Source organism: Carcharodon carcharias, chromosome 16, assembly GCF_017639515.1.
Source record: "Carcharodon carcharias isolate sCarCar2 chromosome 16, sCarCar2.pri, whole genome shotgun sequence".
NCBI lineage: Eukaryota > Metazoa > Chordata > Chondrichthyes > Lamniformes > Lamnidae > Carcharodon > Carcharodon carcharias.
Window position 1 is genome coordinate 94,197,736 of NC_054482.1, and position 25,357 is coordinate 94,223,092.

General features: G+C 42.5%; 1 protein-coding gene across 2 annotated transcripts in view; it reads left to right on the forward strand.

Annotated features, from left to right (window-relative positions):
* c16h1orf210 (chromosome 16 C1orf210 homolog) overlaps positions 1-25,357 on the forward strand; it is a 45,097-nt gene that overhangs the window by 14,454 nt on the left and 5,286 nt on the right. For both annotated transcript variants that reach the window (XM_041207914.1, XM_041207916.1), the window contains exons 3-4: positions 13,126-13,639; positions 17,609-17,773. In XM_041207914.1, coding sequence (XP_041063848.1) covers positions 13,126-13,639; positions 17,609-17,773 — 679 coding nt within the window. The remainder of the gene's footprint in view (positions 1-13,125; positions 13,640-17,608; positions 17,774-25,357) is intronic.

Consider the following 25,357-nt stretch of genomic DNA (forward strand, 5'->3'; position numbering starts at 1 on the left):
ACATGTGGAGTAGTGGGGTTAGATAAACTGCACACTTCTCCCATCCCAGTCATAACATAAATTGGGGGCTCTTGTAGGATATTTGAAACGTGGACAATGGGTGATTAGACATGGAATAATAATAATTGGTAAAAAAATAAAAGGGCTGATACCACGTTTCTTATATATTCGTAAACCAAAATGACTTTGGATGTTGCTAAGACTTTTCTAGAGATGGAAGATTTAACCCTATCTAGTTTACATAAAATAACTAAACTAATGGGATTGGTGTATAAGTTGCAGTTAGAATTAACCATACGGGTAAGGAAAGTGGACATATTTGAGGTAATAGCACAACATTTGAAACTGGAAGGGATATCAGGGGATTTTCCAGGGGGTGAGTCAATTGAGTTAGCTAGGATTCAATTGCGAATGAAGCAGCTTTAACACAAAAAAGAAAATCTGAAACTTGAACAGGAACGAGAATTGGAATTGAAAAGGCTTGAGAGAGAGGAAAAAGAAAATTAAAGAACAGAAGAAGAAAAAGAAAGAGCATTTAAGAAGCTGGAACTGGAATTTCAGGCAAAGAATTTAGAAAGAGAGGCAAAGGAGAGAGAGAAGGAATGAGAAAGGAAATATCAGCTTAAATGCCTGGAATTTAAAAAAAAGGCCCCAGATGCTGGGGTAAGTTCTGATGACAAAAAAACTTCTCCCCTATCTAAAGCCCAGTGGGGAGATGTTTAAATTTGTACAAGCCCTTCAAGAGTTTGAGGAAAGGGGTGTAGAGGCATTTTTATTTTGTTTGAGAAGGTAGTTAAGCAAATGAAGTGGCCAAAAGAAAACTGAACATTGCTACTACAGAGTAGGTTGGTGAGTAGAGCTAACGAAGTTTATGTATCACTTTCAGAAGAGGTTTCTATGAACTGTGATGCAGTTAAAAAAAAAAGGCTATTCTTAGCATGAACGAGTTGGTGCCTGAGGCGTGCAGGCAGAAATTTCAAAATATAAGGAAACAGCCTGGGCAGACCTATGTTAAATCTGAGAGAGTAAAGCAAAGAAAATTTTGACCCCACAAACCCTAGAAGGGTAGAAAGTGGGAAGGTGAAATGAAGGCAAGTAGCCAGGGAAGAGAAGGAACAGCTGGGAACACCCTCCTCAGACCAGAAAGGAAGGTGCTGAGGGCGGAAGTGATATTCAGAAGCTTAAATGTTTCCATTGTAACAAGGTCAGACAGGTTCGTGCGGATTTCTAGAAGTTGCATGGGAAATCCATGGGACTTTTTGGACTATGTAAGGGCAATTCAGGAAAAGAAGCCCTTACTGAAAATACAGCAGATCAAGTTGTAGCGTTAACTACAGCTGTGAAATGGAGTGTAAACACTGCTGTGAATTCGCAGGAGGCGAATACGATACATGAGAGTCATAAAGAATTCTTATCAAGAGGAAACATAACCACTTATCCCTCAAATGAGACAACTAAATCTATAATTATATTAAGAAATATAGGAGCCAGTCAAATGCTTTTGCTCGGGAAAGGCATAGCTTTTCCATCAGAGAGGGCATTAAAAACTAAGTCTTAAAAAATGGTATTACCTGGAAAAACTCAGCAGGTCTGGCAGCATCGGCGGAGAAGAAAAGAGTTGACGTTTCGAGTCCTCATGACCCTTCGACAGAACTTGAGTTCGAGTCCAGGAAAGAGCTCTTTCCTGGACCGAACTCAAGTTCTGTCGAAGGGTCATGAGGACTCGAAACGTCAACTCTTTTCTTCTCTGCCGATGCTGCCAGACCTGCTGAGTTTTTCCAGGTAATTCTGTTTTTGTTTTGGATTTCCAGCATCCGCAGTTTTTTTGTTTTTATCTTAAAAAATGGTATTGGCAGGGAGCATATACCTGTACCTTTGTACCAGGTGTACTTGGAGTGTGACCTAGTGTCTGGGACAGTGATGTTAGGGGTTGTCCAGAAGTTACCGTAGATGGAGTTGACTTAGTCCTGGTAAATGAATTAGCTTGTGCAAAGGTAGCAGCTTCTCCCATAATTAGAGAAAGCCGAAATGAGGTTAAAGAGATGGAGCAGTTACAGGAAAAGTTCCTGGAACCTTTTCCTTTGTTTTTTGATGACGCATCCAGAGCAATTGCTAAGCAAAGTCCATCATCAGGGGTAAAAGTGGTACCACAGACAGATATTTGGTTAGCTGAAACTTTTTTTAAAGGCTTAAATAATCCAAAAGAGATGTTTAGTAAATCTTCTCCAGTTGAGGCTCAACAAGCTGATCTAGGCTTAAGTAAGATAGCACAATCAGCCCAAGCTGAAATTGAGGAAGTTCCAGAATGTTGTTATATTAAAAATGAGATACGAACAAGGAAATGGAGACCTCCTCACAGGCTTGCAGATGAAGCGTGGACAGTTGTTCATCAGGTAGTGGTGCCGCCCAAATATCATTAAGAGATATTATGATAGTACATGAAGTTCTTATGGCAGGACATGTAGGGATACGGAAAACTCATGCATGGATAAACTGGCAGTTTTACTGGCCAGGTCTTCATAAGGATATGGTGCAGTTTTGTAAAATGTGCCATTCTTGCCAGATAGTGGGAAAGCCACAATGTGCAATCAAACTGGCACTCTTAAATCCCATACTAGTGTTCAGGGAACCATTTAGTAGGGTGTTAGTAGATTGTGTGTGGGACCATTACAAGAATGAAAGCAGGACACTAGTGTATCCTTATTATTATGGATATGACAACTCGACTTCCAGAGGCCATCCCTTTAAGAACAATTACAGCTAAAATAGTGGTAGAGAAGGAGTAACCTAATTTTTTACTCTGTGGATTACCGGTGGAGATCCAGTCAGATTAAGTTTCAAATTTTGTCTAACATTTTTCAAGACATAATGAGTAGTTTGGGTACAAAACAGTTAAAGTTCACAGTCTATCATCCACAGACACAGGAAGCTTTAGAGAGGTACCATCAAACTCTCAAAACAATGAGTAGACCATATTGTCATGATATCCCCATGATTGGATAAAGGACTTGACTTTCTTTTATTTGCTACCTGAGATTCACTGAATGAATGAATCTGCCTGTTTTGAATTAATTTATGGACATGAGATTAGAGATCCTTCGAAGTTAATCAAAAAAAATGTTTGGGGACAGAGGGATGAATCCTCCATGTTAGATTACGTAGCTGTTCCAGGAACATGTATACGAACATACAAACATACAAACAAGGAGCAGGAGTAAGCTATTCAGCCCCTTGAGCCTGCTCCGCCATTTAATAAGATCATGGCTAAACTGATAGTAACCTCAAATATGCATCCTGCCTACCCCTGATAACCTATCAGTCCCTTCTGACCAAGAGTCTATCCACCTCTGCCTTGAAAATATTTAAAGACTCTGCTTCCACTGCCTTTTCAGGAAGAGAGTTCCAAAGACTCACTATCCTCCGAGAGAAAATATTTCACTTCATCTCTGTTTTAAGTGGGTGACCCCTTATTTTTAAACAGTGACCCCTAGTTCTAGATTTTCCCACAAGAGGAAACATCTTCTCCACATCCACCCTGTCAAGACACCTCAGGATATTATATGGTTCAATCAAATTGCTCTCACTCTTCTAAACTCCAGCAGATATAAGCCTAGCTTGCCCAATCTTTCCTCATAAGACAACCCGCCCATTCCAGGTATAAGTCTAGTAAACCTTTTCTGAATTACTTCCAATGCATTTATATCCTTCCTTAAATAAGGACCAGCTCATGGGAGTCTGCAAAGCGGCTCAAGAACATCTTAAAGTTTCTCAAACAAGTTGAAAGAATGGGCAGATAAACAAGCTGCAACTCAAACATTACAACCAGGGGATGAAGTGTTAGTGTCTTTATAGAGGAAACCTCTGAAAACATGGTTCAGTGGTCCATGCAAAATAATTAAGAGAGTTGGTGAAGTAAATTATTTGATAGATACCCCAGATCGCAGGAAAAAAAATCGGCTGTATCATATCAATATGTTAAAACAATACCATCATAGGATAAGAAGGAGCAAGTATATCAGGTTGTAAGTACAGTAGAGGAGAAGAGAGACAGTGAGAGTGAGGCGGAAGGAAACTTAGTTCACAAATTGAACCTCTTCTTATCTGGTAAGCTAACACTGAAATATTAGGACTGTTAGACACCATTTTTCATACTTAAGAGGCAGGACAATGAGAAGTTCTAGTAAGGTTACTTTTGGAATTTAAAAGGAATCTGTATGTATAAACCAGGGTGAACAACTTTAGCCATGCATGTTGTGGATGTAGGGGAATCTACTCCTATAAAGCAACATCCTTATGGTTTAAGCTGAGAGAAACAAACTCAAATGAAAGCATAATTTTGATATATGTTAGAAAATCATTTAATTGAACCTAGTCAAAGCAGTTGGGGCTCTTCAGTAGTGATAGTGCTTAAACCTGGTGGGTCAACCAGATTCTGCATTGATTATAGAAAGGTAAATACATTAACAAAAACAGATTCCTAAACAATCCCTCATTTAGAAGATTGTATTGACAGGGTTGGCAGCGCCACGTTCCTAACGAGGATTGATTTATTGAAAGGATACTGGCAAGTACCTTTAACATCGTGAGCTAAGGAGATATCAGCTTCCGTCATGCCAAATGGGCTATACCAATGCCGAGTGATACCATTTGAGCTAAAAAATGCTTCTGCCACTTTCCAAAGGCTAATGAATCAAGTTGTAACTAGTGTTCCTAACTGTGTAGTTTACTTGGATGATGTATCAATTTACAGCAGCACATGGAAAGATTATTTAAAACAATTGGAAGCCCTATTTAAACAATTGCAGTTGGCAGATCTAGTGATAAACCTTGCCAAGAATGAATTCGCGAAAGCATGAGTAACTTATCTAGGGTATACAGCAGGGCAGGGACAAGTGCTGCCAAAAACAGTGAAAGTACAGGTTTTGGTGGAATTCTTCATCCCTAAAACAAATTGGGAAATCATGAGATCTTTTTTAGGGTTGTGCAGCTTCTATTGTAAGTTTGTGCCAAACTTCAGCACAGTAGCTGCTCCACTAACGGATTTATTGCAAAATAAGGCAAAGGTGGTATGGCCGAGAGAGTGCCAGACAACTTTTGAGAAGCTGAAGATGATCCTAACTAGCTGATGTTATCTGCCCCTAATTTCACTAAATCCTTCAAGGTGGCAATCGATGCTGGCGACTTGGGTGCAGTCTTATTGCAAGAAGGTGAATCAGGCATAGAGAAGCCAGTGGGATACTTTTCTAAAATTAAATTGGCATCAAAACAGATGTTCTACGGTAGAAAAGGAAACCCTGGGAATGTTACTGGCTTTCAAACATTTTGAGGTATATCTCTGTCATGGCTGTAAAGAAACATTAGTATATACTGACCACAACCCCTTGGCTTTTGTAGAAAAAATTAAGACTCAGAATAACAGACTGTTCTGATGGAGCTTGCTAATACAGCCTTATAACTTAAAGATTGTTCATATTGCTGGGAAGGATAATGTAATTGCTAATGCATTATCAAGAATGCAATTTTTGTAGAATTATCTGGAAATCAAGGAAATCAGACAAAATTATACTCCTGTATAAGGAGTGAATGACTGAGTGAGTGTGTGTTTGAAATGTGTTTTACATATATTGTATATATCTTTTCCTGCACACCTTGTAATGGAACATATTTGAAAATGGTAGAGAAATGTTAGAACCAAATCTGCCAGAACTTTCTTTTAAAATTTGTAAGGACACTTAGGAGCTGACTTGGATTTTTAAAAAATGCCAGAAGTTCACCTTGGAAAAGGCATGCTTGCTCCAGTCCAAGAAATCACATGACATCGGCTAAATGACCAGCATGGCAATTGTGGAAGAGAGATATTTGTCTTTAATTTTTTAATTGATGGGGGGAAAAAACTGCTTTAAAGGCAAAGGCCTGGTGATTTACTGGAAGTCTCTTGAAGGAGGAACTTCATGTTTTAAATTTGTTGTTTTGAACTCAGTTGGGAATGAACTGAGAAGGGAAAAAGCTGCCCAGCTCGCGCTCTCCTTGCCCTCAAATCCAGTGTGGTTATCAGTATCCGGCTAGGAATCCTCATCTCAAGGGAACTTGTTTGTATTTGGAAACCCGAGAGGTTGAGATGAGAAGGATTGATCTGGCTCTATTTTCCTCCACGCTGAAGCTCTGTTGGTGAGAATCTGCAGACATCTACTGGGACTAGCAGCCCATCCTCATATGAGGGAGCACCAGATTGACAGCGTCAAAACCCTGTGAACTTTATCTTTTAGAAATTGTTTTTCTTCAACTGTTCATCTCTGCAGAGACCCTATTTGTTTGTTCTTTGTTTTTATATGTGTGTGTGTGTGTGTGTGTGCGCACGCGTGCTAGGGAATTTTAAAAGGAATAGATAGTTAGACTTCCAGATTGCAAATTGTGTGTTAACCAGTTCTTGCAACTTGTTTTAGAAAAGTTTCATTTTATAATTAGTCAGTCTGAATTTATTGAAAGAAATCTGGTTAAAATCTCTTTTATTCTGGGTCTACCAGAATAATTGGCAATTTTGGTAAGTGAATTAATCATTTACACTAATGGTACGATCTGTGGAGTAGTGGGGCTAGACAAACTGCACACTCCTCCTATCCCAGTCGTAACAGGAAATGCAAAAGATTTATATGTGTTACAGGGAGTGCTGTTGGATGAAGTTGTTATGAAATGGTTTTATGGTGATGGTTTTTATTTCATGGTTTTTCCCAAGAGGACACTGTGGTTGGACATAACAGAGAGGTGGGAAATTTTGGAGTAACGGTGATGTGAAGGGGCCAGGGTTGAGCATCCAATCATGGTCAGCACATCTGGAGCAAAGGCTATCAGATGCCTCCTCCTCCTTTTTTCTCTCCCTCCTGGTCCTGCGGTACCCTTTGAAGGTGGTGCCCTTACAAGTACAAAATTGTGGGAGACGCAGCAGACCACCATGACCTTGGAGTCATACTCTGGCAAGTATTAAAGGACTCCTCCTCAGCAGTCCAGACAGTGGAACTGTTGTTTAGGACACTGATAGTTTGCTCCACAATGCTCCTGGTGGCGGCGTAGTTCTCATTTTAGACGCCTTGGCCATGCATGTTTGGGTGGTGGAGGAGAGTCATGAACCAAGTTTACGGCGGGTATCCTTTGTCACCCAGCAGCCAGCCTCTGGTTCTTCATGGTGGCCCAAAGATAGTGAGTTTGGCTGACTGCCACAGCTTGAAGGTGTTGTGACTACTGCCAGGAGAGCAGACATTCACTAGTAGGATCTTCTAGGCATAGTCACACACCATGTTTATGAAGAGGTAGTCTTTGTAGGTGCAGTGCTTCTACCCATTGATATGAGGGGCCCACAGAGGGTCAAACTGGACCAAAAATTGATCTTGATAGCCACTGGCAGTGCCATCCACCGCCCTGCTGTGCAGCTGCAGGTCCAATTGCAAAAAGGAATGTTCAAAGACGATCTCCTTGGTGAATTGTAGCCACATGGTGGAGGTGGAGGTAGGAGAAATACTCCTGTAAAAACACCTGGTGAGTAGACCCTTCTATGGGGAGCTCTTCTCCTCATTCCAGTCTGTGCAGCTTCTCCTCTCTGCTGCCCTGCTCCACCTCCAAGTCATGCTGCAGTCCAGGAGGAACCATAGCTATAGCTCCCATTGCTGAAAGGAGGCTTTCTCTTGATAGACCTTCGAACTCACCTGACCTCCTTGACAGAGTCCAGCACCATTCTTTTCTGAATCCAACACCATGGTCAATTCCTCGATAACACTCCGCACAATACTTCCATTAACTCTGCAGCAACAAAAAGGGGCAAAAGACCTCATCTGTAAGTTGAATGGTGATTCCTTTAAATAGGTTCAGTAGGGGTGTTAAAGAGAGGGTATTAATAGTACCTGCGAGGTCCAAACTAGCAGATTGACATCACAATCCGACCACTCTGCATTCTTCTGCTCTTCTCGAACGGTGTCATGGGGCAGAATTATTCGGACAGCAGGGCTTCCAACACGACTCCACCACTGAAAACGTCAGTAGGGGATGCATCCCACTCCTGTGGGTTCCCCTGCAGCCATTTAATACTCTGTTGAGCATTACTTGGCAAGAGACAGGCCTTCTGCCCTTCATTTGGAGAGGAACTCCCCCCTCAAGAGATTGGCTGGCAAATCTCTAATCCCAGCAGAACCGCTGGGAGCAGTGGCTACTGCTGGTACTACACCGAGTACCACAGAACAAAGTGCCGGGAGCCCAGGATGCAGGTAAGTCCAGGAGTCTCAGAGTGGGGCCGTGAGAGGAGACCCTGGGAGGATGGGGGAGGGTTGGGGAGGGAACAACAGTGATGGAGTAAGATTTTGGATGCAGGCCCTTGATCAGGAAAGGGGATGAGTGAGGGAGGCACGCACCTGCCCCGCCCAATACCTGAGCAGGCTAAACTGCCAGGCTTTACCCTACCATCCCTGACCTCCTCCTATCGGCCTAAAAATTAGCCAGTGGGAAGTGACCCTAAGCAGCCATTAATTAACCACTTAAGGGCCTAGGGCCTCATTTGTAGTGAGGGTGGTTGCCATTTAAGCCTCACTGTCCCCGATCAACTGCCAGGTTGAGGGCGGACAGGTAGGCAGCAGGAAGGACACCAGCAGAATTTATGGGCCCCCTCGCCTCCAAATCTACAGGCAAGGGGACCATAAAATTCAGTCCATGGGATATTTTATATTCTCCTGAGAGATCAGAAGGACCTTGGTTTAATGCCACACCACAACAGATGGCATGAATGAGGATTTCAGGAGCACATGGGATTAGGTACAGGTAGCTGCATAGAGGTGGAAGTAGATGGTCTTCCCTTCTGCACTACCATCTTCATTTCCCCTTGAAATCCATCTGTGAAGGAAAAGATTTGGGGTTAGAAACTCAGCTAGGGATGTGATCCATCTGGGCTTGCTGGGAAGGAGCATGGAACTCAAAGCAAGAGCTCATACCAATATCTTTAATCTTTCTAATGTTGAACTAGAGGAAATGGCAGTTCATCCAAGACTGGGTAAGTCTGGCCGGCAGAAACCTGATTCACACTTAGAGTTGGGAGAAAGCTGGGCACAAATTTGGAAGACTTTAGAGAGGAAAGTGGGGTTGGAGATGGGTCATTAGTTTGACTGATGGACTCATGGACATTTACAGCACAGAAGGAGGCCATTCGGCCCATTGTGTCCACGCCAATCAACAAAAATCCCATTTTCCAGCACTTGGCCCGTAGCCCTAAAGGCTACAGCAACACAAGTGAATATTTAAATACTTCTTAAAATAAAATGTATAAAAGCAGGGATGTGCTGCTGAGGCTTTATAAGGCTCTGGTCAGACCACATTTAGAATATTGTGAGCAATTTTGGGCCCTGTATCTCAGGAAGGATGTACTGGCCCTGGAGAGGGTCCAGAGGAGGTTCACGAGAACGATCCCAGGAACAAAAGACTTAACATATGAGGAACGTTTGAGGACTCTGGGTCTATACTCGATGGAGTTTAGAAGGATGAGGGGGGATCTGATTGAAACTTACAGAATACTGAAAGGCCTGGATAGAGTTGACGTGGGGAAGATGTTTCCATTAGTAGGAGAGACTAGGACCCGAGGGCACAGCCTCAGAGTAAAGGGAAGACCTTTTAGAACAGAGATGAGGAGAAACTTCTTTAGCCAGAGAGTGGTGAATCTATGGAATTCATTGCCACAGAAGGCTGTGGAGGCCAGGTTATGGAGTATATTTAATACCAAGATAGATAGGTTCTTGATTGGTAAGGGGATAAAAGGTTACGGGGAGAAGGCAGGAGAATGGGGTTGAGAAACTTATCAGCCATGATTGAATGGCGGAACAGACGCGATGGGCCGAATGGCCTAATTTCTGCTCCTATGTCTTATGGTCTAAATGTTATGAGAGTTTCTGACTCAACCACCCTTTCAGGCAGTGAGTTCCAGACTCCCACCACCCTCTGGGTGAAAAAATTTATTCTCAACTCCCCTCTTACCCTTCTACCTCTTAACCTGAAATCTATGTCCCCTTGTTATCGAGCCCTCTACTAATAGAAAAAATGCCTTCCTATCCACTCTATCTATGCCCCTCATAATCTTACACACCTCTATCAGGTCCCCTTTCAACCTTCGCTACTCCAAGAAAAACAACTCAGCCTATTCAATAACTCAGACCCTCCAGCCCAGGCAGCATCCTGGTAAATTTACTCTGCACCCTCTCCAGTGCAATCACATCCTTCTGATATTGTGGTGACCAGTACTCCAGTTGTGGCCTAACCAGTGTTTTATACAGCTCTAGTATAACCTTTCTGCTCTTGTATTCTATGCCTCGGCTAATAAAGGCAAGTATCTCATATGCCTTCTCAACCACCTTATTTACCTGCCCTGCTACCTTCAGGGATCTGTGGAAAAGCACACCAAGGACCCTCTGATCTTCAGTATTTTCCAAGGTCCTACCATTCATAGATAAATCCCTTGCCTTGTTAGCCCTCCCCAAGTGCATTACCTCACACTTTTCCAGGCTGAATTCCAGTTGCCACCGTTCTGCTCACCTGACTAGTTCATTGCTATCCTCCTGCAGTTTATGGCTATCCTCAACTATTTACCACCCTACCAATTTTCGTCTCATCTTTGAACTTCTTGATCATCCCCTTTACATTTAAGTCCAGATCATTTATGTACACCAGAAACATCAAGGGCCCCAGCACTGAGCCCTGCGGAACCCCACTGGAAACAGACTTCCAGTCACAAACATTCCTCCACCATCACTCTCTGCTTCTTGCCTCTCAGCCAATTTTGGATCCAATGTGCCACTTTGCCTTGGATCCCATGGGGTCTTACTTTCTTGACCAGTCTGCCATGAGGGACCTTATCAAAAGCCTTGCTAAAGTCCATGTAGACCACATCAAATGGATTACCCTCATCAACACTCCTGGTTACCTCCTCAAAAAATTCAATCAAATTTGTCAAACACAAACTTCCCTTAATAAATCCATGCTGACTATCCCTGATGAATCCATGTCTCTTCAAGAGCAGATATATTCAGTCCCTCAGAATGCTTTCTAGTAACTTCCCCACCACTGAGGTTAGACTGACTGACAATGTTAGCAGTCCTCCAGTCCTCTGGCACTTCACCTGTGGCCAGAGAGGATTTGAAAATTACTGCCAGGTCCCCTGATATCTCTTCCCTTGCTTCTCTTGACAGCTTGGGATACATCTCATCTGGGCCTGTGGACTTATCCACTTTTAGGGCCACTAAACCTGCTAGTACCTCTCTCTCTATGTTAACCTCATCTAATATTTCACAGTCCTCCGCCCTGATGTCTATACCTGCATTGCCCTTTTCCATTCTGAAGACTGATGCAAAGTATTCATTGAGGACTGTACCCACGTCTTCTGGGTCCACATACAGATTACCTCTATGGTCCCTAATTGGCCCTGCTCTTTCCCTAGTTATTCTCTTGCTCTCTATGTATTTTTAAAAACCCTTTGGATTTTCCTTTATTCTACCCAACAATGCTTTCTCATGCACTCTCTTAACTTTCCTAATTTCCTTTTGAAGCTCCCCCTGCACTTTTTATACTTCTCTCGGGACTCTGCCATGTTGAGAACCTTGGTATTTGCCATAAGCTTCTCTTTTTTTCTTAATCCTAATCTTTATTTCTTTTGACATCCAGGGTTCACCGGACTTGGTTCCCTCCCCCCCACCACTTTGTTTTAATGGGAACATATTTGCCCTGTACTCTCGCTATTTCTTCCTTGAATGCCTCCCACTGCCCTGACACAGTTTTATCTGCAAGTAGCTGCCCCCAGTCCACTTGGGCCAAATTGTATCTCATCTTAGTAAAATTAGCCTTTCCCCAGTTTAGAATTTTTATTCCTGGCCCAACCTTATCCTTTTCCATAACTATCCTAAATCTAACTGAATTATGCTGCTGACTGACTGTTCCAGGGTCCTCCTCTCGCACTCTCCTCTCCTCTTTGCACAAACGGAAGGACAGAGAGTGGTTTAGTTTTGAGAAGGGGATGATAATGGCCTATTTGAAATATAAGGAGCCATTTATAATGTCCAGAGCAGACTTGTAAGGATGTGGGATAGAGGAATGCAGCTGGTGAAGAATGCAATGAGGTGGTTAGGAATATATTTGCCTGTGAAATAAAGCAAGAGAATAAAGAGACTAGGGGAGATGGCAAGGTTAGGATGACATGGGTGTGAATAAGGGTAGGAGAGAATATGTGGAAGGAGAGGCGAGAAATGAGAAGGAATTTGGAGAAGAGTGGGCAAGTGGTGCTGAGATGCAGATTGAAATCATCATGGACAGGTGAGAAGCCTTTCTTTGAATATAGAACACATTGGGCAAGAGTGCATACAATTTCCTGTCTTTAATGGTTTCTTCACTATGATTTGAAGTTGTTGAAATTGATCATTCAGCTTATTGAAACCAGTCCACAAAGCATCATTAACTAATGGCAAATTTACCCAGATCAATGGGTGAAATCCCAGTCCAAAATTTGCAAACCCTTGCCTCAGATTTTGGCAGCTGACAATTTTCTCTTATGGTGGAAAGAGTAGAAGTCGGGGTAACACAGGTCTCCAGACCAAGGTCCTGATAGGAACATCCATTGTCATTTCTTAGTTGGCCCTCCCATAAAGAAAGTGGATTACTTTTTGATATGCAAGTGACTGCCAAGTGACTCTCTGGTTTCCCAGTTGCACAACCTCTTCCTCTAGTAGGTATCCAAGATACACCCATATTGGCAAGAGCAGCTGCTATAATATACTGCTATGGAGTCAGGAATAGACAATTGGTGGAAAGGGACCAAAGACTTTCAGACCCCTTGTGAAGTTAATATATAAAGCATCATGATAACTACCAACAAAACAGAAGCGAACATAGTTACTGTTACGAGTATATGGTAATTTATTACGTGAAGTGATTTCTACCTGGTAGCTTAACTCTGAGAAGCGCTGAAACATTATCATAACTGTTTAGGACATCAGGTAGATTATTTCAAATCAATATAAATGACCCTGTAGTCAATATTGCCAAATTTGAAAATTTGTATTTCAGTTGTGGAAATGATGTAATAGAAATTAAGATTTTGAATATATTTCTCAGGAGTCAGCAATTTGCACTGGAAGGAATCTTACAAGAGTGCCAAAAGATCTTCCTACCAATTTAACCAGTTTGGATTTATCATACAATTCAGTGGATGCGACTGATCTTGAAAACAGTAGAGGACTGCAGGCATTTAGGAATCTGGTCTTCCTCAATCTTTCGAATAACCACATCCCAACTCTGAGCCCTGAGGTTTTTACAAGCCTGAAGATGCTGAAGGTATTGGATCTGAGTAACTGCAATATTAATTTGCTCCACCCCAAGGCCTTCAAAGGTCTTTTGAATTTGAAGATCCTGATTTTGAACAATAACAGAATAAAGGCCTTAGCACCTCAGTTCTTCAGTGATGTGCAGGCATTGTCGACGTTGGACCTAGCCAATAACAAGCTGACCACAGTCCCCATCCAGATGTTAGAGAAATTCAAAGGAATACATGAGGTTCGACTGCAAGGAAATTCTTGGGTCTGTGATTGCACGCTGTACCCACTACAGAAATGGCTGAAGCTACATCTTGGTAAGTAATTAATGGTTGTCAAATTAAGCTCAGTTTCAGAGGGTCTTGCTCACAGGTAAGTGCTCAGGGATCTGCCAAGACACTGAATTGTCAATCTGAGCCTAGTTATTACAGAATAGAATGGAGGGACTAATTTTAACCTAACTTGCCCTTTGAAAAGACAATAGGTCAGGTCAGCCATCTTCTTTAAGGCCCGCTTCAATGGAAATATTAGACAGCCTGTAACACATATGGCTGATCCATCCACATTTGTTCACTGTTGTGTGTGTTAGGTTACAGTGACCCACTGAGTGTTATCCTAGACTGCAGTATAAAACACACTTCCAATTTCAGCACAGTCCATTACACATGGCTGTTAGAATCAGGCTGGACCACAGCTGGGGTCTCCATGACACAGGGCTGTTAGCAGCACATAGTTCATAGTCCAGAACTGGTTACTAACACTAGCTGAATCCAGCACAACAATGGCAATCATTTGCTAATCCATAATTGGGGTCAGCCAGTAGCACTCTTACCTTTGAGTCAGAGGTTATGGCTTCAAGGCCTACTCCCAAAACCTGAGGACAAAAATAGACTGACACTTCAGCGCCCAAAGGAGGGAGTGCTGCACTGTCAGATGAACCATCTTTCAGATGATAAATTAATCCGAAGCCCTGTCTTCCTCTTCAGGTGAATGTAAAAGATCCTACCGCACATATTGGACGAAGAGCAGTAGAGGTCTCCCCAGTGTGCTGGCCAATGACATGGAGATGGTGGCATAGTGGTAATGTCACTGGACTACTAATCCAGAGGCCCAAACTAATGCTCCGAGGACACAGGTTCAAAATCCACCATAGCAGCTGAACTTAATTTAATATATTTTAATTTAAATTCAATTAATAAATCTGGAATTTTAAAACTAGTCTCAGTAATGGTGACCATGACAGCTATCACTGATTGTTGTAAAAATCCGTCTGGTTCACTAACGCCCTTTAGGGAAGGGTCCTGCTCCCGTCTGACCTACATGTTGACTCTAAACTGCCCACAGCAATGGCCTAGCAAGCCACTCAGTTCAAGGGCAAATAGGGATGGGCAACAACTGCTGGATTTGCCAGTGATGCCCACATCCCATGAAAGAATGAAGAAAAAAAAGTTATCCCTCAATCAATGGAGCTAAGCAATCCCATAACAAATGCATCAGATCAAGCTGCAGTCCTAACACATTCAATCGTGAAAAGTGATGGGCAATTAAACAACTAATGGGGAGAGGAGGTTGAAAAATATTACCATCCACAATGATTGGGGAGCCCAGCATGTCAGTGCATAAGACAAGGCTGAAACATGTGCAACTATCTTCAGCCAGAAGTGCTGAGTGGATGATCCATCTCAGCCTTCTCCTGAGGTCCCCACCGTTGTAAATGCCAGTCTTCAAACAACTCTTTTCACTCCATGTGAAAGCAAGAAATGGCTGAAGGCACTGGATACTTTAAAGACTATGGGCCCTGACTACTTTCCAGCAATAGTACTGAAGACTGGTGGTCCAGAACTAGTTCCCCCCACCCCGGCCAAGCTTTTCCAAAACAGCTACCACATTTGCATCTGCCAGGCATTGTCGAAAATTGCCTAGGTATGTCCTGTACACAAAAAGCAGGACAAATTCAATCTGACTAATGATCGCCACATCAGTCTACTCTTGATCATCAACAAAGCGATAGAAGGTGTCATCAGCAATGCTATCAAGCAGCACTTACTCAGCAATAACCTGCTCAGTTTGGGTTCCACCAGGGTTACTTGTCTCCTGACCTCTTTACAGCCTTGGTCCGACAAAAGAGCTGACATCAAGATAGCAATTGACAGCATGTGGCATCAAGGAGCCAAACAAAATTGAAATCAATGGGAATCAGGTGAAAGATGGTTGTGGTTCTTGGAGGCCAATCATCTCAGCCCCAGGATACCACTGCAGGAGTTCCTCAGGGTAGTGTCCTAGAAACAACCATTTTCAACTGTTTCATCAATGACCTTCCCTTTTTGGTTTTTTGCTGATGTTTGCACAAAGTTAAATACTAATTACAACTCCTCAGATATGACAGCCTGTGCAGACATGCAGCAAGATCTGGGTAACAGGCTTGGACTGATAAGTGGCAACTACATTAGTGCCATACAAATGTCAGGTGATGACTATCTCCATCAAGAGAGAATCTCACCATCTCCCCTTTACATTCAATGCCGTTAGCTTAGCTGAATCCTTCATTATGTGGGTTACCATTGACTGGAAAATAAATAATGTGGCTTCAAGACTAGGTCAGATGCTGGGAATTCTTTGCCAAGTAATTCATCTCTTGACTCCCCAAAGTCCATCCACCATCTACAAGGCACAAGTCAGGAGTGTGATTGAATAATCTCCACTTGCCTGGATGCTGGAGTTCCAACAACACTCAAGAAGCTTGACACCATCCATGACAAAGCAGCCTGCTTGATTGGCACCCCATCCAACACCTTAAATATTCACTCCCTCCACCACCAGTGCAGATTCAGCAATGTGTACCCTCAATGAGATGTAGGGTAGCAGCTTGCCAAGGTTCCTTCGACAGAATCTTCCAAATCCACAACCTCTACCACCTAGAAAGACAAGGACAGCAGATAGATGGGAACACCACCACCTGGAAGTTCCCCTCCAAGCTACTCACTATCCTGACTTGGAAATATATTGCTGTTCTTTCATTGTCACTGGGTCAAAATCCTGGAACTCCCTCCCTAACAGCACTATGGGTGCATCTACATCACACAGACTGCAGTGGTTCAACAAGGCAGCTCACCACCACCGTCTCAAGGGCAATTAGCGATGGGCAATAAATGCTGGCCTAGCCAGCGACACGAAGACAAATAAAAAAAATACTTTAAGCATATTGTGTGGTACAAAAGCAACATACTGCAGTTGCTGTAAATCTGAATTAACAACAGAAAGTGCTGGAAATACACAGCAAGCCAGGCAGCGTCTGTGTAGGGAAAAGCAGGATTAACATTCCAGTTCAATAACCTTTCATCGAACCATTCGTTGAGGTATCTGATCATTATCACAGTGATGTTTGTGGCATGTTGCTGTGTGCAATTTGGCTGCCATGTTTCCTACATTACGACAGTGACTACACTTCAAAAAGTACTTCCTTGGCTGTGAAGAACTTTGAGACATCCTGAGGTTGTAAAAGCTCTTTCTTTCACCATGCACACTGGTCAGTTGTACCTTTGTCCACAGCATGACAGCCAATCTTGATTTAACTCACGTCACTGAACTATCAAACATTGCCTTGGCACAGCCAAACAGAGCTGCCGATCTCTGTCCAATCCTTTCTTTTATAAAAATGCCATCCTTTCCGCTCTGTTCTTGTACAACTTCTTGATCTAATCAAGTCCATTTTAGCTAATAAACTCTCAATAGATTCTGCTTAAATGTCTTTTTTAGCTCTACAATATGACAACATGGGGTGCAGGGGGAGATTTCTGTTGTTTATTAGCATTGACAACGTATTTATGATTTTGCAAAACGAAATTAGCCTCTATGTAAGCATCCTTCATGCCCTTAGGCCGTGACAGGCATTGACATACACCTAAATTAATGTTGTCGTATAGGCAAATACGGTAGCCAATTCATGCACAGCAAGGCCCCACATGAAATGAAAAATCAATCTGGATTTCCTGTTCAAATCTGTTCAATGTATGGACCTAATATTCCTGATCTTCAGATTTGGATTGCTACTACTGAGCCAATGCTGATATCCTCCTGTGAGTAAAGTGGTACTTGATAAGTCTAAATAGCATAAATCATATCAGCCTTGTGACTTTGTACTTCACAGAATGCTCCTGCCAATTTGTTAACTGCATTAACAAACACATCATTTAGTTGCCCGTGTATAGAAGTAAAATGACTGCAGTTGTGGCCCTCAATATGCAGAAAAAAATTCTATTGTGAAAGTATTTCCATCTTCCTGTCAGACCATACAGAGGAGATACAGTGCATGTTCCCGTCTAACCTCCACGGAAAGAACTTGCTGAATCTGGACCTCTTGCCTGTGTCCTGTTCAGAAACGTCTAAAAGATTTCGCCGCCTTGTGAATTCAGTAACTTCAGCGTTCACAGTCGCAGCTGTCACCAATCAGAGTAAGTCATGAGCTTCAGCAGAAATCTTTGTAAATTATTTTACATTTTCTCAAGAATGTTTGCATGATATATCTAGTTGTGTTTGTATCATTATTGTCTGTCACATGAGAAAGGTGAGACATTGAGCACAAAAAGTCTGCATCTATTTCCTTTAAATGACTTACCAGGTGTAATACATATTCTTCTTCACCACCTGGGAGTTAATAATATTGACTCTGTTTCAATGCTGGTTTGACCCAAAGCCTTCCATATTCTATCTCCAGAATTTTTTCCTAGCTTCCCCTTTAATATTTAAATATTTCAATTTTCAGGAATGGCCTGCCAGCAGTAAATGAGTTAAAGAGATTTAGAAAATTGGGACCTCTGGGTCCACAAATGCATTAGCTTTATTAAGCATGAATAACATATCGGAATGAGGATATTGCAAAGTAATCCCCAGTTTTCCATTTCTCATTAACTCTACCAACTGAAAGTGCATATCGACGATGAGCTGCAGTATCACATTCAGGCAAGAGGGTTTATTAAAGCTATGCATTTTATTAAATGGCTATTTTTCTGTATATATGGTGTTTGTATTTACAGCCATTTCATCAAAAGTTTGCATTCTTCAACAGCAAATTGGATATATGAATTACCTTTAACTTAACAATGATGTACCAAATACTACACAGAGGGGAAAAATAAGTAGTACTATAGGAGAAAAGTTAGCAAAGGTGATTGAAAGCAATTGTCAAAAAAGTTAGCTTTGAAGAGGGTTTTTGAGGGAAAGGATAGAGATAACAAGACAAAGAAGTTTAGGGAAGACTTTCTAAAATATGGGATAAAGGTTCTGTGATCAAAATGCAACAGAGGAGAGTATGCAAAAGGGACCAGGGACAGAAGACCAGAGGGTATCTGCTGACATATAAGCTTGGAGGAGAATGTCAAATTAGAAGGGAGTCAGTTTGTGGAGGATTTGTAGACACAGATAATGTTTTTGAATTCAATATACTAGGGAAAGGTGAGCCACTGGAAGTTGGCAAGGACAAAAGATAATGGGATGAGGGAAGGTCAGTGGCAGCAGCTGCATGAGTTAGTGTGGGACGGGATGCAGGCAGTACAGTTTCAGGTGGATCTTTGCAGGCCACTGGGGAGCTCAATGTACTAATCGAGCCTAGCTGGACCTGGTAAAATTGATGGAAATAAAATAGAGGGATGTCAAATGAGCTGCCTACTCGTTTTTATGCATTTTACACTATTGCCCCAAATTATCTATCCCATGACTTAAAATAATATAAAAGACACTGGAGACTTAGTATAATTGCAGTGTAAAAATACTGCAACCTTGTGGTTTAACAGTATTTCATGTGGTAAAATTATACACTCACTTACCTGGTTGAAACTACCTGTAGCAACCTATTGGGTGCACCGTCACTTTGAACACCAAGGCTATAGTTCAGAAAGAGGAAGAAAAATCAGTAGTTGAACACCAGCTTTTGGATCTGTTCTTGAAGTTTTACTCTGTAATATTATAAGTGATACCTTTTTTCCTGCATGCTCACCATTTTGAAATTGTTGTTGCACATTTTACAAACCCTGCAGCATTAGAAATATGTATGAGGAATCTGAAGCTAAGTAGATGGTCAAACCTGATTTTAAAAAAAGCATTTGTTGTCCAACATGAATGCACTGCACATATTCTCTTTCAAATCTATAGATTTAACACTCTTCCTCCAATGATTGCTGCATTTGTGTAAGTTCATGTCTGTGTGACTTAATTTATTTTGCAGTGACAACAATTGGGTACAATGGTCAATTAAGAAAATTCAGTCTACAGTAATTACTTTTCTGTCTATGCTCCTATTTCTTTTGTTCATGTGATATGAAACTATTGGAACCAATGTTTTTTGCTGAGACTTCCTGCTTATTTCCCCTCATAATTCAAAGCATTTTTTGCCTCCCTTTTCTGAATTGCTTTTTAATATTTTGAATTCCTTCTTGAAGATTACTTTGCTTACTGTCTCTGCTGACCCTGAATTTGTCTTTTTAAAATATATGTTTGTTTAATAAATCCTTTGTGAAGTTGCTACACAGTTTGTTACGTGATACTCAGGAGAGTACAATGGCACATTGTAATTGTCAAAACAGTTAACAATAAGCCTGAAACCACAAGCTTTGTTGACGGGTCCCTGGATATTTTGCGGGCAAACCTCTCACTCAGTTGAGTCTGGGAGATGAAGGGAGGTGCTGCCTACATGCATCTTACTGAACTGGGTCTTCTTTCTATCAAACAGATGACAATCATCAATAGCTTGAAATACATTCCCAGTTAGTTAGTTCTTACTATTCTTACTATGGCAGTCGGGTTGTGCAGAGATACTGGGGTAGAACATAGTTCCTGGAAGGGGCTCCGGACTGGCATTTCCAGAGCCCCAGTTATCCCAACTCGGAAATGTCTCAACGGTGCTTTGCTTACATTTTTATTATGTTCACTTCGCCACTAGGGGGAAAACATGTTCCAGCAGCTAGCAGTACCAGCTGGTATCAATTTCAAAGGAAATGAAACTCTGGTCAAATCTATAATGGCCAATCACTCTATTCCACCAGGTTTAATTCAAGTGGCAGAGGTGAAAATAAGCCCTGGGGTACTTTAGGCTTTTAAATAGGATTTAGCCCATTAATTTCAAATAATATAAAAGGCACGGAAAACTCCGTATGACTGCAGTGTAATATGCTTGCAACTTTGTGGTTTATCAATACACCATGTGATAAAAAATTGTGCACTCACTTAGTGTGCTGATGCTACCTTCAACAATCTATTGTTTGCAACTTGACTTTTACAACTAAGTCCATAATTTCAGAATTGAAAGCAGGAAAAAGAAACAGTTGAACACTACCTGTTATAGCTTTTTAAAACACAGAATCATTTCCACCCTTGTAGCACCTGGGGTCATAAGAGTGCCAAAGGAAAGAGGTAAAGTTCATTCTGTGCAAATCATAGGGAAAGCAGTCAGCTCGAATATGAAGTCCAGTTTTGGGTGTCCTATTTTAGGAAGGATGTGAAGACAATGGACAAGGTTCAGAAGATATCTGGCATGACTGGCTTTAGCTGAGAGCATGGAGGAGAGAAATTGAGACTCTTGTAAAAACAAAGAAAGCTAAGAGACATTCAAAATTAAGGATTTTTGGAAGGTAGATAGAGAAAACTTGCACTGATAGGCCATAGATTCAATAACCAATCACTATAAATTTAGGATTTCCATGAAAAGAATGAAAGGAAAGGTTGAAGGGATTTTTTTTAATGTTGGGATTGTAAAGAGGTAGAATGCCCTTCCAGAAACTGGAAGGAAGCTGAATCAATAATGATTTTAGAAGGCAAGTAAATTAATATGTGATTTGGACAAATTTGATTGTACTTACAGAGAACTGTGGTAGTTGTGATGGGCTGAATAGCCTCCTTGTCTGAGGTAAAATTCTATGATCTATTTATGTTTCCACCCTGCTGAGCCTTCCTTCAATACTGTGCTATAACTTTGAGCATATAACACAGTGGTGTTACACGATACTCAATTTGAAGGTAATCCTGCTGACTTCTGTACTAACTACACACTCTGTTATTGACTTAGGTCTAGGATATCATTCGGCTGTTAGGGTTGCCAACTGTATTCCTGGTTATTCTCATCGCATCACTTGTCCCCTCACTCCAGCCATTCATCAGGATGAAAACACACTGTTTTCCCATGGCAATTGGAAAGGAAAAAGACTTGCTACGCAATTGGACAATGCTTGACTGTCAGCCAAACAGTCTTTTTTCTCCCCATGTTCAATATTTTTATATCTGGTAAAGAGAAATGTTCAAAGAAAATGACTAAAAAAAGTATTTTTAAAGGTCCTGATGATTTTTCTCCAGGGTTCCCCACAGCAGTGTCCTGGAGATTGATCTTCAATTCCTGGAAACTCCATACCAATCCTGGAAGGTTGGCAACACTTGTTCAGCTAGACGTCATGCTCTACATGTGCTCCCTGTTGTGATTACACTCTAGGCAAGGGAGTTTCAGATAACTCCCTCTAATGTTATTGTCTAGCACAGTAAATATCTTCTGTCAGGATGTGCTGTAAATTTTGCTGAACAATCTGGCTGGTTCTGGTTGTTCTTGGGTAAAAACACATAAGGTTGAAAGATATCATGTTATTGTAGAGGCAGAGTAAAGGTCATGAAAATAACTTACATGTCTACCTGCTGTACAGGACATTCTCATTTTGATAAAGGAGTCCAATCTTATTGCAAGCTACCCACCTAATTGGATAAATTACTTGGGAGTGCATAAAACAATATGAAATAAGGCAACAATTAGTCAGTGGAAGATGCAGCCATTTTGGCTGCTGTTGCTTGCTGCAAACTTTCATCACTAAACATTCCTTCAGGTGATGCCAGCATATCAGGCCCACAAAATATAATCTGTTTTATCTATTTATTGAAGGCTCTATTTTGCTAGTGCTTTTCTTTGACTTTTATGGAATCTCCTAGTGATGTCTAGGAAACTTCGAGGGTAGGTTAGCAATCTCAGTTATGGAGCACAGAACTAGGTTGGGTCACTCATCTCATGCAGGGCTCCAGATGTTACATATCTGGCATACCATTTTGTTCACTTCGATGTGTGTGCTAGCACATCAGGGAAAAGGCTGCATCAGCCACCATGCAGGTAGGGCATGAAAAACTATAGACCTTTACATTTTCCATTTGTTTCATATTTGAGCTTCATTTTCTTGACCCTTTCATCATTAATGTCTACAATGTTTCATTTCAGAGAGAAGGCAAAAGCACAAATAGATCCAGGGCTCAATGCTGCCTTTGTCAGAGTCCTAATGCAAAGGAATAGGTGAAGGAGGGGGAGGTGACACCGAGTGCAGCTCCAGCAGGAGGCTCTGCCTGAGGGACATAGTCAAGGGGAGCCAGGAGGAGAGACCCAGACAACAGAAGTGATCGCCAGACCTAGGATATACTATAGAAGAGTCTCCTATTTACAAACGATTGAGAGACAATGCTGTGCACGTCTGCACTTGTCCTGAGCTCTGGTACATCACATATGCCACATTCTTCGTGAAGACCTGACACCACATGGAGTTGGAGGGTATCCCCTGCCAGTGGCTTTGAAGGTGACCACAGCGCTCAATTTCTTTGCCTCTGGGTCTTTCCAAGGATCAACAGGGGACCTGTGCAGCATCCCTCAGTCCGCAACACATTGATGCATAAAGGAGGTCACAGTTGCCCTTTACAGGAAGGCCTATCATTACATCAGGTTTGCTCTGATCAAAGATAGCTAGGCTGCGAGATTCACCAGCTTTGCCACCATCTCAGGCTTCCCAAGAATGCAGGGTGCAATAGACTGCATCCATGTCGCTTTACAGGCTCCAGGGCAGCAGGCCCGAATATTTATAAACTGCAAAGGCTACCATTCCATCAATGTACAACTGGTGTGTGATCACCAAAAGCACATACTGCATGTTTGTGCATGGTACCCTGGGAATTGCCATGACTCCCACATGCTGAGTCACTCCTAGGTGCCTAAGATTTTCGAGGGCCTCTACATCTATAAGGATGGTTGCTTGGGGATAAGGGGTACCCACTGAAACGCTGGCTGATGACACTGATGTATCGTCCTCAGAGTCATTCCGAGGGGAGGTACAACGCTGCTCACAGCTCCACACACTCCCTTATAGAGCAGACCACAGGGCCTCTGAAATTGCGCTTCAGACATTTGGACTGCTCAGATGGCTCACTACTACACACTCCTGACAGGGTTTCCTGCATCATTGCGGTGTGTTGTGCCCTTCACAGTCTAGCAATGCAAAGAGGTGATCCCTTGCCAGATGCTGAAATGGAGGAGGATGAGAGCTCATTGGAGGTTGAAGATCTGGAGGCCCAGGAGCCTTAGGAGACTGCTGGAGGGTCAGCGTGAACGCAATCGCGCCACGGAGGAAGGAAAATAAAAAAAAATTCTATGGATGCTGTAAATCTGAAGCAAAAGCAGCAAATGCTGGAAAACCTCAACAGGTCTAGCAGCATCTTTGAAGAGAGAAATCTGTGGAGAGAGAAACAGAGTTAATGTTTATGCCAATATCAGCACCTTTTTTAGCACTAACCACTACCATTAACACTCCCTTTGTCCTTTAGTTCGTAACATCTTTGTCAATCCATCTTTTGTCCCCATCTATCGCTGGCCTTCTATCCAGCTCCACCTGCTCCACCCCACTTTAACAGTATAAATCTCATCATATTTCCACTTCTCTTCAGCTCTGAAGAAGGGTCATATGGACTCGAAATGTTAACTCTGTTTCTCTCTCCACAGATGTTGCTAGACCTGCTGAGTTTTTCCAGCATTTTCTGTTTTTGTTGTGATGGAGGAAGGAAGACCTGGGAAATGTGCTTTTGGTACTTTAATTGATGACAGGTTCCAGGGGAAGTAAAGTTAATTGAGGGAATATGGCCACATCTGTCCTAGCCTTCAATGACATTCTCTTTCATCTCAGGGGATGTCCAACCACTTGCAGCAAGGACGAGTCCTGCATTCACACTTGCATGTTCCGGCCTCATGAATCGCCAGGCCATGATCTTTGCTTTGGTCCACAGTGCCCTATGAATGCGCTCGCTCTGGGAACTGAGAGTTCGCTGAGGAACAAGAGTGTTGTGAGAGAAGACTTGAAGCCTTCTCTGTCACCTAATAATGCAAACACTGCTGCCACAAAGTTGAGGACATGGCTAGGGATCTTGTCCTCCAATACATGTCTTGTCTTCTGCTACTACCACTGAGGAGACACAAATGCCACTAGATTATCAATGCTGGTGAGCTACCCTCACTCAATGGTATTCCTTGACATCACACAAGGTGCAGGGACTAGTTCAACTAAGGTTGACATCACAGGAATGTGAACCTGACAGTGGCACACTGTCACTGAGTGGGAGGATGGCTAACCATCCACCTAAGAGAAGTCCAATGTATAAAATCACAATGTCTTCAGTTGACCAAAACATTCACATCTAAAGTGCAATTTCTTTACGGTGGTAGCACACCCATGACCCAGAAGTGATTTCAAAATTTCTTAACTTTCCTAACTCTACCGCTGCACGTGGGTGCAGCCCTGACATCTGCAGCAGAGGTGGAGGCAGCCTTGCTGACCGCTACATCCTGATGTCTGTGATGACATTGTCGGACGTCCTCTGGTGGTTGGAAACCTGGAGGGTCCCGGCCTGGTAAGGGTCTCCTGCTCGGGGGCAGGCGTGCCCCCAGTGGCCAGAGAAACTAGAGTTGATGGGGTCACAGGCAGAGGGGCTGTAAGCATTGCACACCCTTGGAGTGTCCTGAAAGAAGGCCCCTGGGGTGCCTGAGCACGCTGCCCTGACTCCGTGAAGAGGTGGTACCCCTGGTGGGAGGTCAAGTCCCCATGTTGTCTACATCTTGCTAGTGCCCACCAGGGTGTGGGGCTATGGAGTGCAGGGCCAAGTGCAAATCCGGCAAGACCCACTGGACCAAGGTCTCCACGGTGGTCACCAACCTTTCCATGGTGGCCTCGAGATGCTCACATGTTGGCCTACGACATCAGACA